We start from the raw sequence: 15,066 nt of genomic DNA, 5'->3' as shown, positions 1-15,066 counted from the left end.
AAACTCCAAGGAAATTGTACTGATCTCGGCACAAATTCCATTTTAAAATTTAATCAGGGCTAACTGAGACTGCCTATAATGTGTTCCTGCACTTAAAGACCCAACCTTGGCCTTGTCAGGTCTACATGGGCTAGCATTTTTGTATGTTTCCCTTTTTTAATTCTTGGGGGGAATATTTGAAAGTTGCTTTGACACCATAGTCAACTCATCCTACAATAAAATGTTTTTCTCTTTAGAAACACCATCCTCACTCCTGCAGGATTTCACATTCAATGAGGTCTGGTGTAGCTCAATTTCACTAGGAGGGATGCAAGCTACATTTCACTCCAGGGGTTGACAAGGGTGTTTGGCAAAAAGAATGAGGGAGCTATGAATAATTTAGAGTGTACTTGGCCACATATTATCCCATTAATTGGTAGGATTCAGGACTGGAAGACATGCAGTTTTTAGGAAACAATGAGAGAGAGTAAGAGGGAACTCAGAGAAGAGCCCCAAAGAGAGATGGTTTCTTTGGAACTGGTGTTCCAGATTCTTGCCTTTAAAGGAATGTGTGTTTAAAAGTTATTTCGTCACTGAAGTTTAGTTACCCTGACATGTATAAATCTCTCCTTCGAGGAGGCTAAACTCTCACTTACATTATTAAAGAATTCACAGCATCAAATGACAGTAGAGGAGAAAAAAAAAAAAGAGGGGAAATGGTTAAATAATGTATTTCCCCCCGTTGTACGTAATACTTTGCTCATCAACGCACTAAAATCAGTAATTTTTAAATCTAACATGAGTCCCCTATTTTACCCTTAACAAATTTTTTTAAAATTATAGTTGATTTACAACATTGTACCAATTTTTGCTGTTCAGCAAAGCGACTCAATAATACATAGATATACATTCTTTTTTGTATTCTTTTCCATCATGGTCTATCCCAGGAGATAAGATATAGTTCCCAGTGCTATACAGTAGGACCTTGCTTATCCATTCTAAATGTAATAGTTTGCATCTACCAACCCCAAACTCCCAGTCCCCCCACCCCTACTTGCCAACCGTAATGGGGACTTCTGCATGCCACAGCTAGGCCAAAGCGACAGCAACAACTGAACCCACTTTCATGCTTTATTTTTAAATCATTCTTTCATTTGTGACTGAGAAAAGTCATGAATCAGTTCCGTGGCTGACTCTGAGGTGCATGCATGTGAAGCAATGATCCCTGTCCTACAGCGCAAACATAAACCAGAGCATCAACCTTACCTTCTCCCTCTTACTAACAGGTCATGAAGCATAATTAGGAAATAAACTCGTTTTTCTGAGGAACCCACTTCTATTCTTACTTTCGATCCTGCCTCAACCCAGAAGGCACTGAGTGTGGGAGAAAAACTATATAATACAACACACACATCCCCAGAGCTGTGAACACATGGATCAACCTACAAAGAATCTGAACTCTCTGACCTTCAGGTCCTCTTGTTTATACTCCTTAAAAGTTAGGTCTCCACAGTGTCTATTTAGAGACATTGGAGAGTCGAAGGGAGGACCTGGGATCCAATTGCTTGAGTTCATATAATGTCTGTTTTTTTTTTTTTTCTGATGGATCTTAGTTATATGAGTCAATGTATGTCAATTTATTATGCTTATGAATATGATTTGACTGATGTGTTTAGGCCTTTTAGCACCAAGATCCTCCTGAGTGGGTGGTTGCATGTAAGCTCAAGACAACTTCTGCTTGCTAATACATCTTTCTTTCCTTTTAAAGATATCCAATATCTCAGTGCAGGTGGTCAGTGCCCAAGGAAAACTGGCGGGGAGACGACCACCGCGAAAACTAGTCAGCAAAGCCAAACCTAAGAAGCCACCCAAGAAGAAAGTTCCCTTTTGGAATGTCCAAAACAAAATCATTCTCTTGACGGTATTTTTATTCATCTTAGCGGTCGTAGCCTGGACCCTGCTGTGGCTCTACATCAGTAAGTTAAAATCTGTGGACCTTTCGGGGCAAAGCTTGCCCTGGGGGTTCTGTATCAGCAATGCAGGCCCCATCTGCCCCTGGGGGTTTCTGATAGAATTACCTTATTTTCCAGACTGATAGCTATTTTCAAAATGGTTGAGGTTTTAAGGAGGAAGAAACCAGAAACGTCCTTGCCATTTCTTCTTTTACCCCCAGTGCTTTCTTCCCAGAGGAATAGAGATGGGGAATAGGATGAGAAGAGCTGAGGAGAATGTTCATGAGCTTTGGGCTGGTTCAGAAATGTAATGTGTGCTTAGCTTTAAAAAATGAATGGAATGCTAAGCTGTGCTATTTCCTCATCCACCCACTGCCTGTTTCTAGGCAACCTTGTTTTTCCAGCTCCCAAAGCTTCAGTCTGCTCATGCTCCTTTCTCTCCTCTGTTTTTAGGCTTTTGTCTAACCGATTGATTATATTTTTGTCAATCTTATTGATCCTCTTGGATGGAGTCATGACAAAGTTCTTCTTTAGAGAGTACTTACCCATACAGCTCAGTAACTATAGCATTTATTGATTTATGTTGGACTTTCCCCCCTATGCATCTTAATATATATGATCCAAGGTATGCGTACCCTCAAGGATATTAAAATTTGCCTGGAAAGCCAGATTTTTAGGCAAAGAATTAATGAATATTGTCTTGAACAGTTCAGGTTACTTACGTGTATAAATCCATCACCTACACTGTGGCACAATGTAAGACATCAGGCACAACAAGATGCTCCTATCTTCAAAAAGCTCACAGAGGCAGGGTTGCTACTGTGGTGCAGTGGGTTAAGAATCCGACTGCAGCAGCTCATTTTGCTGTGGAGATGCAGGTTTAGTCCCTGGCCTGGGAACTTGCATATGCTGTGAATTTGGCCATAAAAAGGAAAAAAAAAAAAAAAAAGCTCACAGATGCATTTTCCATTTTCTTTTTTTTTGTCTTTTGTCTTTTTTGTTGTTGTTGTTGCTATTTCTTGGGCCGCTCCCGCGGCATATGGAGATTCCCAGGCTAGGGGTTGAATCGGAGCTGTAGCCACCGGCCTACGCCAGAGCCACAGCAACGCGGGATCCAAGCCGCGTCTGCAACCTACACCACAGCTCACGGCAACGCCGGATCGTCAACCCACTGAGCAAGGGCAGGGACCGAACCCGCAACCTCATGGTTCCTATTCGGATTCGTTAACCACTGCGCCACGACGGGAACTCCGCATTTTCCATTTTCAAAAAACATAGTTTAGTGCTGTTTTTTTTGTTTTTGTTTTGTTTTGTTTTGTTTTGTTTGTTTGTTTGGGCCTAAGCAATGACACAACTACAGTCACAGAAGGGCGACATCCAACCTGCCTGGAGATAGAGCCTAGATAAGACTTCAAGAACTGGTTTCTGAAAAATCATTAGACGTATCCTGGGAGTGCCCAGTATGAGCTGGGCTCTGTGATAACATGGAACAGAGTGATAGACAGGAAAGAAACTGTCTTTACAGACTAGTGGGGCAGTCAAGTCAATGAGCAATTAAAACAAACGCAAAGGACACACAACCCCAACCTAGAACAAACCGATTTACTTCCTATCGGTTCTCTGCCAACCCTGAACTGATACATTTGCATTGCCCTAGCATCTGTGTATAAAGTTTTGGGACATCATTGTGTAGAGGTAAATGGTTAGTATGTGAAAATCAGAGAAGGGCAGTAAGGAAGGCAGATAAGTCTTTGCCCTTGTTTTTTTGTTCCCTCACTTCCTTGACTAGTAACCATCTGAATCTGCCTTTCGGAGCTCAGGGAAGCCCTAGGAGGCTGAAGCCTTTTTCCTACAAATAAGAAATGGGAGACACGGAGAGGCTTTTATACCCAGGGTCTTGCTCAGTTTCAGCCCCCTCTTTTCTTTGATACTCCTTCATCTTGAGGTGAGCAAGGGCAGCGCAGGACAAAAAAAGGAATAAAGTTTTGGATAGAAAGGTTTCTCAGTGAGAAACTCAGTTTCATAACTTGAAAGAACAAATGGAAGATAGGAGCTCAGGCCTCCGCGGGCTCCCCTCCCTGCCTGGGCTAATGTGACTCTGAATGGGTCACAGAGGGAGGCTGTTCCTTGTCCTTCATGGAGGTCGCACCTTCTTTTTATTTTTTTTAATTTATTTTTATTTTTTGTGTGTTTATTTATTTTCATTTTTTATTACTCAATGAATTTATCACATCTGTAGTTGTATAATGATCATCACAATCCAGTTTCACAGGATTTCCATCCCACAACCCAAGCATATCCCCCCACCCCCCAAACTGTCTCCTCTGGAGACCATAAGTTTTTTAATGTCTGCGAGTCAGCATCTGTTCTGCAAAGAAGTTCAGTCTGTCCTTTTTTCAGATTCCACGTCAGTGAAAGCATTTGATGTTGGTGTCTCATTGTATGACTGACTTCACTTAGTATGATAATTTCTAGGTCCATCCATGTTGCTAAAAATGCTGATATTTCGTTCCTTTTAATGGCTGAGTAATATTCCATTGTTCTATATGTACCACATCTTCTTGATACACTCCTCTATTGATGGACATTTAGGTTGTTTCCATGTCTTGGCTATCGCAAATAGTGCTGCAATGAACATCGGAGTACATCTGTCTTTGCGAGTCATGGTTTTCTCTGGATAGATGCCCAGTTGTGGGATGGCTGGATCAAATGGTAGTTCTATGTTTAGTTTTCTGAGAAATCTCCATACTGTTTTCCACAGTGGTTGCACCAATTTACAATCCAACCAACAGTGTAATAGGGTTCCTTTTTCTCCACACCCTCTCCAGCACTTACGGTTTGTAGACTTTTTGATGATGGCCCTTCTGGCTGGTGTAAGGTGGTACCTCATTGTGGTTTTGATTTTCATTTCTCTAATAATGAGTGATGTTGAACATCTTTTCATGTGTTTTGTGGCCATCCGAATGTCTTCTTTGGAGAACTGTCTGTTTAGATCTTCTGCCCATTTTTGGATGGGGTTGTTTGTTTTTTTGGTATGGAGCTGCAGAAGGTGTTTATAAACTTTGGAGATGAATCCCTTGTCAGTTGATTCATTTGCAAAGATTTTCTCCCATTCTGTGGGTTGTCTTTTTGTTTTGTTTAGGGTTTGCTTTGCTGTGCAGAGACTTTTAAGTTTGATTAGGTCCCACTTGTTTATTTTTGTTTTTATTGTCATTACTCTAGGAGGTGTATCTGAGAAGATGTTGCTGTGGTTTATGTCAGAGTGTTTGGCCTATGATTTCCTCTAAGAGTTTTATAGTGTCTGGTCTTATATCTAGGTCTTTAAACCATTTGGAGTTTATTTTTGTGTATGGTGTTAGGGAGTGTTCTAATTTCATTCTTTGACATGTGGCTGTCCAGTTTTCCACTTATTGAACAGGCTGTCTTTTCTCCATTGTATATTCTTGTCTCCTTTGTCATAGATTAGTTGGCTGTAGTGCACCTTCTTTTAAATTCAGCCATCACTTAGTTAGCATTTCTGCTCACATACCGGACCTTGTGCTGAAAAAGACTATTTTCTCTCTCCTTTCCCCTCTCCCTTTCTTCCCATTAACATTAATTGAGCTTCAAAGCTACAATTGGGCACTGGCTACCCAATGTTAGGAGCTAAGGGACAAAGAGAATTTGCTATTCATTTAGATGCACATGCAGACAGAAGTTATGATACCGAGGGGCATGTGTCACAGGAAAGGAATGTACCGTGGCCACAGGACCCTGGTGGTGATGCCTCATAGCACCAAGACCTTGGAGCCAAAAAACAACAACAACAACAACAACTGAGAGTCCCTAATCTCCATAAGCTGTTCTCAGGTGTCCAGAGGCAGCTCAGACACAGCAGTGTCTTGTCTCGGCAGTGGTCTCTGGCCAGGGCCTGACACCCAGTCCCATGGGCCTCGCTGGGCGGGTATTTGAGCAGGAGTGACCTGACATGGTCTGGGGACCACACATATGGATAAATTCTCCATGTACTGCCTAGAGCAGAAGATTGGCCCAGCACCCTGGTATAAACAGCTCAAGTCAGAAAGGGAGTGAGCCCCCCTGGGGCTTGGGGATGATCAGCCAGGGACCCTTCCCTCTTCTCTCACCATGCTCATGTCACCTCAGCGCTTGGCAGTATACATTTCTTACCTCCTTACCTTCCATAGACTCAAGATCCATGACCAAGGTTTAGGGGCTTTTTGGCCCCTTAGTGACTCTAGGACATGTATAAAGTCAAAGAGGTCTATATTTTACCTGTTAATCTTTTTCTGAAGTATGTGCTAGAAGCTGATAGAAAGAATAGTGTTATAAAGGGATATGGTGACTACTGCTGATCAAAGAGACATTATTAACGACATTGAGAGCTTCACAGGCTGGAACCAATAAAATAGGAAGCTGTCTAAAATAAAATCATTTTAGGAGGCTGATACAGACATAGATCAGACAATGCGTCACTGCCACACAAGTGAAAAAGCCTCCTAACCTCCTTCTCTGCTGTCTTACAGGCAAGACAGAAAGCAGAGATGCTTTTTACTTTGTGGGGATGTTTCGTGTCACCAACATTGAGTTTCTCCCTGAATACCGACAGAAGGAGTCCAGGGAATTTCTGTCAGTTGCCGGGACTGTGCAGCAAGTGGTGAGATGATGGGGGGAGCTTGTGAGGTTGGGGAGGGTGAGGTCGGGTATGAGGGGAGAGGAGTGGGGTCACAGGGTCACAGGTGAGCAGGGTGGACAAAGGAAGAACTCAGGAAAACATGGGATTTAGCTCATCTTTCTTGTAAGATAAAATTGCTTATTTCATAGAATTGCTTAACTTTTTCTGCTGCAAATAAGAAGCAATGGCTCTCTGAGCTTTAGTTTTTCTTCTCTATAAAATAAGGAAATTGGGTCAGGTGACCTTTAAAATGTGTTCGAGTACAGAGATTACATACATACCTATTGACTCTGTGATCCATACACATTTATTTCAACCTTGATGCACTAGCATCACTTCACTTTAAAAAAAAAAAAAACTTTCCTATGATAGAACGAGTACAATTTACTGTAAAAATTTATAAAATTCATACAGTTATTTTAAAAATAAAATCTTCTTTAACATCATCTCCATAAATAGAGCCCCCTTTGATTCCAGACCACATAGACATAGGACAGAACACAATATTAGCATAATAGCAGATATTCAGTTTTATCGTCTTACTTTTCCCTCTTAACATTATATTGCATGTTTCTATGCAAGTAAACATTTTAAAAAAGTTCCCTGGTGGCTCAGTGGGCTAAGGATCCAGTGTTGTCATGCTGTTGCTCAGGTTGCTACTGTGGCATGGGTTTGATCCCTGGCTGAGAGCTTCCCCATGCCCTGGGTGTGGCCAAAGGAAAAAAAAAAAAGCCTAGATTTGACAGCTACAAAGTTGGCAAGTCCCTTTGTGTTGGATATTTAAGTGTTTCCAATTTTTGCCACTATGGATAATGCTATAACAAAGCCCCCTGAGAAGTCGTGTCTCTTATTACTTCCGTAGGTGAATTCCTAAAAATATAACTGGTCAGATAGAAAAATGTCTGTCACGGCTCTTGGTACCTTTTATCAATAGAGAGTTTTTGCCAATTTGCACTTGCTCAGTATTGGAGAGGGTGACCTAGCAGTGGCACTTTCCTGCAGTGACAGGGATGCTGCAGCATAGAAGGCCTGGGAGGGAGAGTAAGCAAAGATGACAGTGGGCATAGTGGCTCTTATTGTTTGAAGACGCTTAATGACTGATTGATTGATATACTGGGGAAACTGCAAAACCCTTTACCTTTCCTATATATTAATTATCTCTCAAATTAGCTGAAAGAAGTAGGGATTTTAAAAAAATCTCTGCTATTTTTCCTATTCCCAGGCTTCTTCCCCACCCAAAGCCATTCTGATCCCTCAAAAATAACATTTTTCCTTTGGCTTAAGGATAAAATGCTGATTCTCAAGAATGGTAGCAAGAACTTTTCTAAATCTGCCCCCTAGTCATCCCAGTCTCATTTCTCACCACTTTCCCCCAATAGAAACCTTGTGATCCAAGGCAATCATTACTTGTGTTATGAATAAGCATTGCCTTTACACGTCTGGGGCCCCTGGTTTCCAGAGCTATTCAGTCTAGACCTTCTGTCCAGTCTCTACAGAGTGAAATTCCACCCATCATTTGTGACCCATCCAAAAAGGCTCCTTCTCTGTGAAATGCTCCCTGGCCTCTGAGAGTCAGTGCTATCTTTGTGGAGATCCTGTTTGTATAGTTTAGTATTGCACCCAATGCATTTTATGATAGTTGTTAAACATCTGACCCAAAGAGGTAGGCCTTTTGATCACTACTGTACACATTTTTAAAAAAAGAAGGACAAAGGGGAAATAAAGGAAGCTCAGCAGGCCTAGGTAACATATTCTGTTGCTTAGTGAATTCAACTTTACAAAACATGTTTTTCACGGTGCTGTTTTATTTCCAAGTTTTTTTTTTTTTTTTTTTTTTTTTGGTTTTTGCTTTTTCTTCTGGGCAATTAGGTAGGTGGTTTTGCTACTATGTAGGAAGGGGAACACAGGGAAGAGGATTTGGCATACGAAACTGGTTTAAAAATGCTAAATAAGGGCAAAAGAAGTCAATTGATTGAAATAGCTCCCTTTGGAGATCCATGAACAGGGTTTTCAAAATATTCTAAAAAAAGAGCTTGTGCTTTCTTGGAAACAAGCTTTCTGAAGGGGAATGGAAAACCCTGCCATGGACACTAGCCGCCCTCTGGTGGTTAATGTAGGAACATGTCCCTGAGAAAATAAATTTTCCACGGTGTTGCATTGTTAGAAAAGAGGTTAGGTCAGGGAGTTCCCTAGTGATCTAGTGGTTAGGACTTGCGGCTTTCACCACGGCAGGCCCTGGGGTTCAGTTTCTCGTCTGGGAACTGAGATCCCACATCAAGCTGCTGCATGCCATGAACCCCCCCCTCAAAAAAAGGAAAGAGGTTAGATTAAATACTTTGAAAAATGTACTTAAAGGTGTTTGATTTACTCATTGTGGAGGAAATTAATCTTTGGAGTAGGCAGAATGCAGAAGTGAAGCTTGATTAGGGTGTCTAAAGATAGCAATAAGTGAATAAAAGTAACTACGTAATCTTCACGGATAGCTGAATGAAGGCTAAGAAACCCTGCTGCAGGAAGCAGGAATTGATTTGAATTCAAGGAGCAATGTCTGGGTTTAGCATTAGAGGCCTTCAGTTGGAGCCTTGCTCGCCTCCTTGCTAGCTGTCAGAGCTTGGTTCTACGGCATGCTGGGCACCCTGAGAGAAAGCCAAGTCTGAAAGATTTCAGACACCTTGGTTCTTTTTTTGTTTGTTTTTGTTTCAGGTAAACCTGGTTTATACAACATCAGCCTTCTCCAAATTTTACAAGCAGTCTGTTGTTGCAGATGTCAGGTAATGAATGTGCCTTGCTTTGAGACTTCAATGTTCACTGCTGTACATTTGGAAGGCTGTGGAAGGGCTGAAATAGTGCCATTCCCGAGTAACTTCTTGAAGGCAGTTGTGAGTTAATATGCTTTTAGCACTCTAGTGACCCAGATCTTTGACATACCGTCATGCTGTCTTTCTCCCCATTTTTCAAAGACTGCCCTCTCCCTGGAACTGGGACCCTGGACCTCTGTATTAATGCTACTGGGCAGAATGGCTGTAAACACGGCCATTCTATTGGGTAAGGGCAAAAATGAAACACAGACCAGTGTTCTCAAAATATATTCAATAAAAAACTAATAGCTGAAGATCTTCTGAGAAAAAAAGGATCCCGTGGTCAAAAAAGTTTTAGGAAAAACCGTGTGCTGTGTACTATAATCCACCTTCCCTCACACCCAGTGGATCTGCAGAGATTTACAATCTATTTTGGCAGAGTAAAGGCAATGAGAAGTCTTGGAGTAAAGCAATTTGTTTCCTTTCCTTCGCTTTCCTCTTCCCAAATTACATACTATCCAAAACTATCTTATTTTTTTTTTTCATAAAACATGATGATATCTGTGCAGTTAGGAGCTCCTGCTCCAGGGTCAGACAGAAAACCAAATTAGGCTTGATTCTTGATTTGCTACTTAGTAGCTGTGTGATTTTGAGTTGTAGAAGAGTTTTACCTCTTCATCTGTAAAACTGGAATTGTAATAAGACCTCCCTTATAAGGTTAAATGGGATAAAGCAGATTTAGCCTTGGATAAGGTGAGGTATCAAATATTCTGTTATTTGCAACAGCAGTCACTACTGATTGAAATCCATAGAAATAGTATATTCTCCATGGGGATGCAAATGGTACTAACAGTTTTAGGTTTGAACCCAGCACAAGAATACACATCCCATGTAGATTTCCTTTTCAAATTTCTATAACTGGAGTCAATGACTTCCTAAATAAGGAAGTTATGTTCTGTTGGATGTTGTGCTCCATGGCCCAACCTTGAATTTATCAGTTGGGTCATTAGCACCTTATCAAAGTCCTAAGAGGTATGCTTGAACCTCTTTGTCTTTTCACTACAGCAGTAACAACAAAGGTGGCCTCCTTGTCCACTTTTGGCTTGTGTTTGTCATGCCACATGCCAAGGGCCATGTCTTCTGTGAGGACTGTGTGGCTGCCATCCTGAAGGACTCCATTCAGACGAGCATCGTAAACCGGACCTCTGTGGGGAGTCTGCAGGGTCTGGCTGTGGACATGGACTCTGTGGTACTAAATGGTGACTGTTGGGTAATTCTCTTTCAACACTCCTTCCTGCAGCACTCCTGATACTGCAGTTATCATAGTCAGTGTTGTCATGAAGGACAGTCTTCCATCTTATCCATGGACTCTGCATTCATGGATTCAACCAACCATGGATAGAAAATATTTGGAAGAAAATTTCAGAAAGTTCCATAAAGCAAAGTTGAATTCGCCACAGGCTGGCAACTATTTACACAGTTGTGACATTGTACTAGGTGTTATAAGTAATCTAGAAATGATCTGAAGTACACGGGAGGATGTGCATGGGTTTTATGCACATGGGTTTTATGCCACTTTATATAAGGTACTTGAGCATCTGTGGATTTTGGTATCCTTGGGGGTCCTGGATCCAATCTTCCATGGATACTGAGGAATGCCTATATTCTCTTCCACAATCTCAGTGGAACAGGATTAGCTGAAGACATTGGAGCTATACTGATAAAGAAAGTTGCTAAATGTTATATACAATAATTGGACAATAGAATTGTCAATATGTATATGAAATATATATGAAATTCAGTGTAAAAATATATATGAAATTCAGTGTGTTAAAGTGTACTTCCCTTTATATTTAATTTGGCTTCATGCATCTTCAAACGGAGTCTTCAAAAACCAAAGTCATATTTCAGATACAAAACCAATTATTATCAAGTGTGGTTGCTTTTTTATCTTTAAAAAAGTATTTAAAACTTGTTCCAATGGATGATTTCAAGCACAAAAGTGAAGAGAATAGTTTAATGAACTCTCTTACACCCCTTACACAGCTTCAACAACTATCAACTCATGACTGTCCTATTTGATTTCTAAATACTTAAGCAACCTCCCTTACCCCCTCTGGATTATTTCAAAGCAAATCCCAGATATGCTGGACTGCTTTTAAATGATTGAAAGTATTTTCATTAAGCAAAATTCTAATACAATGAAATGCTAGGACTGACAGTTTTGTTTCATTTTTTTTTCTATGTGCATTTTCAATACAGCTGGGCTTCGATCAGATTACTCTTCAACCATAGGATCTGGTAAATTATGTCTGTGGTTTCTTCCCTGCCATACCTCCTGCCCCCACTGCCTCCAAGTCAGTATTCTTTCTGGCTGTAGTTGGTATTCCTGTTTGAATGATGATGTTTGTGCTCTTTCAGTTGCAAATGACAAATATATACTGAAATTAGCTTAAGCACAAAAGAAACTTGATTGATTCATATAACCGGGACATACATGGAGTATGTTGGCTACAGGCATGGTTGGGTCCAGGTTCTAAAATATGATAGCATCAGGGAAAAAAAGCATTTCTGCTTTCCTCTGTTGAGGCTTCAAGTGGCTTCTCAATTGTGGTAGCATACATGGCCACCAGCAGATCCAAGCTTATAGTTTATCAGTTTAGTATCCATGATGGGAGAAAAAACCACCTAGATTTCCTGATAATTCCTGCAGAAGTCTTGGGGCTGAGTCTCATTGTTTCCAACTGGCCGACCTGTGCCACTCTTGAACCAGCTTCTTGGACTCTGATTGGTTAGTCTGGGTCAAGGGCCCACCCCTGGGTCTAAAAGTAAGTTTAACCCCAACCAAACCATATACACAGGGTAGGAAGAGTTTCTTAAAGTAAAATCTAGGTGCCCTTATCAGAAGAGAGTGGATGCTAGGCTGACAAAGGCAGCAGATGTTCTCCATGTGACCTCTTTTGCTCTTCACTCTCCTACAAAGACTTCTAGGAGTTCCCGTCGTGGCTCAGTGGTTAATGAATCTGACTAGGAACCACCGGGTTTCAGGTTTGATCCTTGGCCTTGCTTAGTGGGTTAAGGATCAAGTGTTGCTGTGAGCTGTGGTGTAGGTCGCAGATGCGGCTGGGATCTCGCGCAGCTGTGGCTGTGGTGTAGGCCGGTGGCTGCCGCTCCGATTAGACCCCTAGCCTGGGAACCTCCATATGCCACGGGTTCGGCCTTAGAAAAAGCAAAAAGACAAAAAAAAAAAAAAAAAAAAAAAAAATGGCTTCTAGAAAAATCATCCCTAAAACAAAACAAAGCAAAACAAAGTGCTGTCTCCACAGACAAAGGCTGCTCTCAGTACTTCTACGCAGATCATCTGTCTCTCCGCTACCCTCTGGAGATTTCGACAACCTCAGGGAGGCTGACGTGCCACTTCAAGCTGGTGGCCGTAGTGGGCCATCTGATTCGTCTCTCGATAGAGTCTGTCCAGATTGAGGCTGACAACTGTGTCACCGACTCCCTGACCATTTACGACTCCCTCCTGCCCATCCGGAGCACCATCTTGTACAGGTACTACACAGGCATCCTGGCTGGCAAATGAGAGGCTTTTTGCAACGTCTCTCTTTGACAGAATCTGGGTTTCCCTCGGATTTCTTAACATCATTTTTGTGTATCTCACGAGGTCAGAGATTGACCCATGCCCTATTTAGTGCTCCCTGTATTAGCCAGAGCCTTTCAGACACAATGTTTGCTTTTTCCTTGCAGCAAACAAGAATCAAAATCAGTACAGCAGGAACTTCAGCCAACATTTCTGATATAGAAAAGATTTTTTTTGTTTAATTTTACTTTCATTGCAATCACAATGAAGTCTACTGTTTCAGTGGAATGTGAAAATAAATATTCTGATTATATAGCATTAGTCGAACAATTAAATTTTTTCTTTATTATAAAGATAACATAATATTCACTGTGAAAGTGAGGTCAGAGAAAACAATATCCATTATTTTATATTCCCATTACCCACAATAAATGTCTGTTATATTTTTGCATATTCTTTTATTCACACATATACGTAATTATACACACATATTCACATACATACCCTAGTATATCTTACTTACTAGTAGACATCTTTTTATGAGTGCTTAATATTTTGATAACCTAATAATGTCATTTAGGCTTTATTAAGAATTTGCTGTTTTTACTCACTGTGCTAAAAAGACATGAATTATCTTATCATTTTAACAGTGTTTATATATGTATATAACAGTATTTTACATACATTTGTATTTATTTATATTTCGGTGGTGAACACCGAGTTTAAAAATTCAAACACTGTATAAAGATTTGTAGTGAAAATAAGTTTGTCCTTGACTCTCATCCCTCGGTCATTGTTATTGGTTTCTTTTCACTATTTCCAGACATATTTAATTATTATTTCATTTAATCCTTACCACAATGGTATGAGGCATATTCTATTATTCTATATATTATTTCATATTCTATATGAATATGAAATATTCAATATAATATAGAGAATATACCTATATAGTATAGTTGGGAATCTGGCATTTATGAAGTACTTACTTCATTGCCCTTATTTTTCAGCCAGTTAAGTGATAGAGCTGAGATTTGAACCCAGCTTCCTCTTGGGAAAAGCCCATGGCTTTAGCCATTAAACGCCCTGTCTACTGCAGGCCTTGTTTGCTCTTAAGGAGAGTCCAGTGACAGCCCCCAGAGCAATTCTTCCGTAGTTGTTGGACGAATATTTCTGTACCGCATCAGCTCCCCTCCATCTATAGGGCTCTGTGGTCACTAATTGATGAAGACCAGCCAGCAGAGATTGACCCAAGGAACTGTGTGGACAGCCCAGGAAATGTACAGAATTGATGGTAGATGGAGGTGCAATCCTCAACCCCCTATGATTCACGTACTTTTGTTTTGTTATCTGGTTTCAGAATTTGTGAACCCACAAGAACATTAATGTCATTTGTTTCTACAAATAATCTCATGTTGGTAACATTTAAGTCACCTCAGGTACGGAGGCTTTCAGGAATCCGAGCATATTTTGAGGTCATTCCAGAACAAAGTAAGTCTTCCCCAACTGATAAGAAAATCATGAGAGACACTTGTTATGATGGATACTTTAGTCTTATCTCTCCCAGGGCAGTGCTGTAACACTAGTTGCATAGTTAGGACCCTGAGTCTTGGCCTGTTCAGAAGAAAGAAATCGTTTTAGATATTATAATAGGAAGAATTTAATGTAAAGAACTGTTAACTCACAATAAAGGTGTTAACTGTGTCACTCAAAAAGCAAAAAAAAAAAAAACCCAACAAACATAAAAAGCGAAGAAGCCCCGCCACACGAAAAATCCCCCCCCCCTCCCCAAACTGTGAAGTATCTTGGCTGTAAGCAACCAGCACTGGTAGACCTGGAGGAACAAAGGAAAGCGATTGGGGCAATTATAATTTAAGGCTTGTTGGAGGGGGTCTGTGGAAGGAAACTCAGACCTCTGAGGAAGGGGTGCTGTCCAGCTGGTGCTGGTGTTGGTGTCTGTAGATTCAGAGGCAGATGTTCATGAAGTTGGGACCCAGACTTTTGAAGAGAGGCTGCCAGATGTCTGAGCTAGTATCTTTGAAAGAGATGTAGTAAATTGGAAGTTGGAAAAACTGCTAACAG

At 40.8% G+C, this 15,066-nt stretch overlaps 1 protein-coding gene across 1 annotated transcript in view; it reads left to right on the top strand.

The window, feature by feature from the left end:
• The window catches only part of TMPRSS7 (transmembrane serine protease 7), a 39,271-nt gene that overhangs the window by 348 nt on the left and 23,857 nt on the right, over positions 1–15,066 (top strand). The window contains exons 2-8 of the mRNA XM_013982462.3: positions 1,748–1,955; positions 6,455–6,585; positions 9,307–9,374; positions 10,467–10,660; positions 11,664–11,702; positions 12,728–12,956; positions 14,345–14,475. Coding sequence (XP_013837916.2) covers positions 1,748–1,955; positions 6,455–6,585; positions 9,307–9,374; positions 10,467–10,660; positions 11,664–11,702; positions 12,728–12,956; positions 14,345–14,475 — 1,000 coding nt within the window. The remainder of the gene's footprint in view (positions 1–1,747; positions 1,956–6,454; positions 6,586–9,306; positions 9,375–10,466; positions 10,661–11,663; positions 11,703–12,727; positions 12,957–14,344; positions 14,476–15,066) is intronic.

The sequence above is a fragment of the Sus scrofa genome, chromosome 13 (assembly GCF_054392235.1).
Source record: "Sus scrofa isolate SSC_HxYL_T2T_F1_AM1 chromosome 13, Sscrofa_HxYL_maternal_Yorkshire_Landrace_v2.0, whole genome shotgun sequence".
Taxonomy (NCBI): domain Eukaryota; kingdom Metazoa; phylum Chordata; class Mammalia; order Artiodactyla; family Suidae; genus Sus; species Sus scrofa.
Note: the sequence above shows the minus strand (reverse complement) of the source record. Positions and strands in the feature narration are given on the sequence as shown.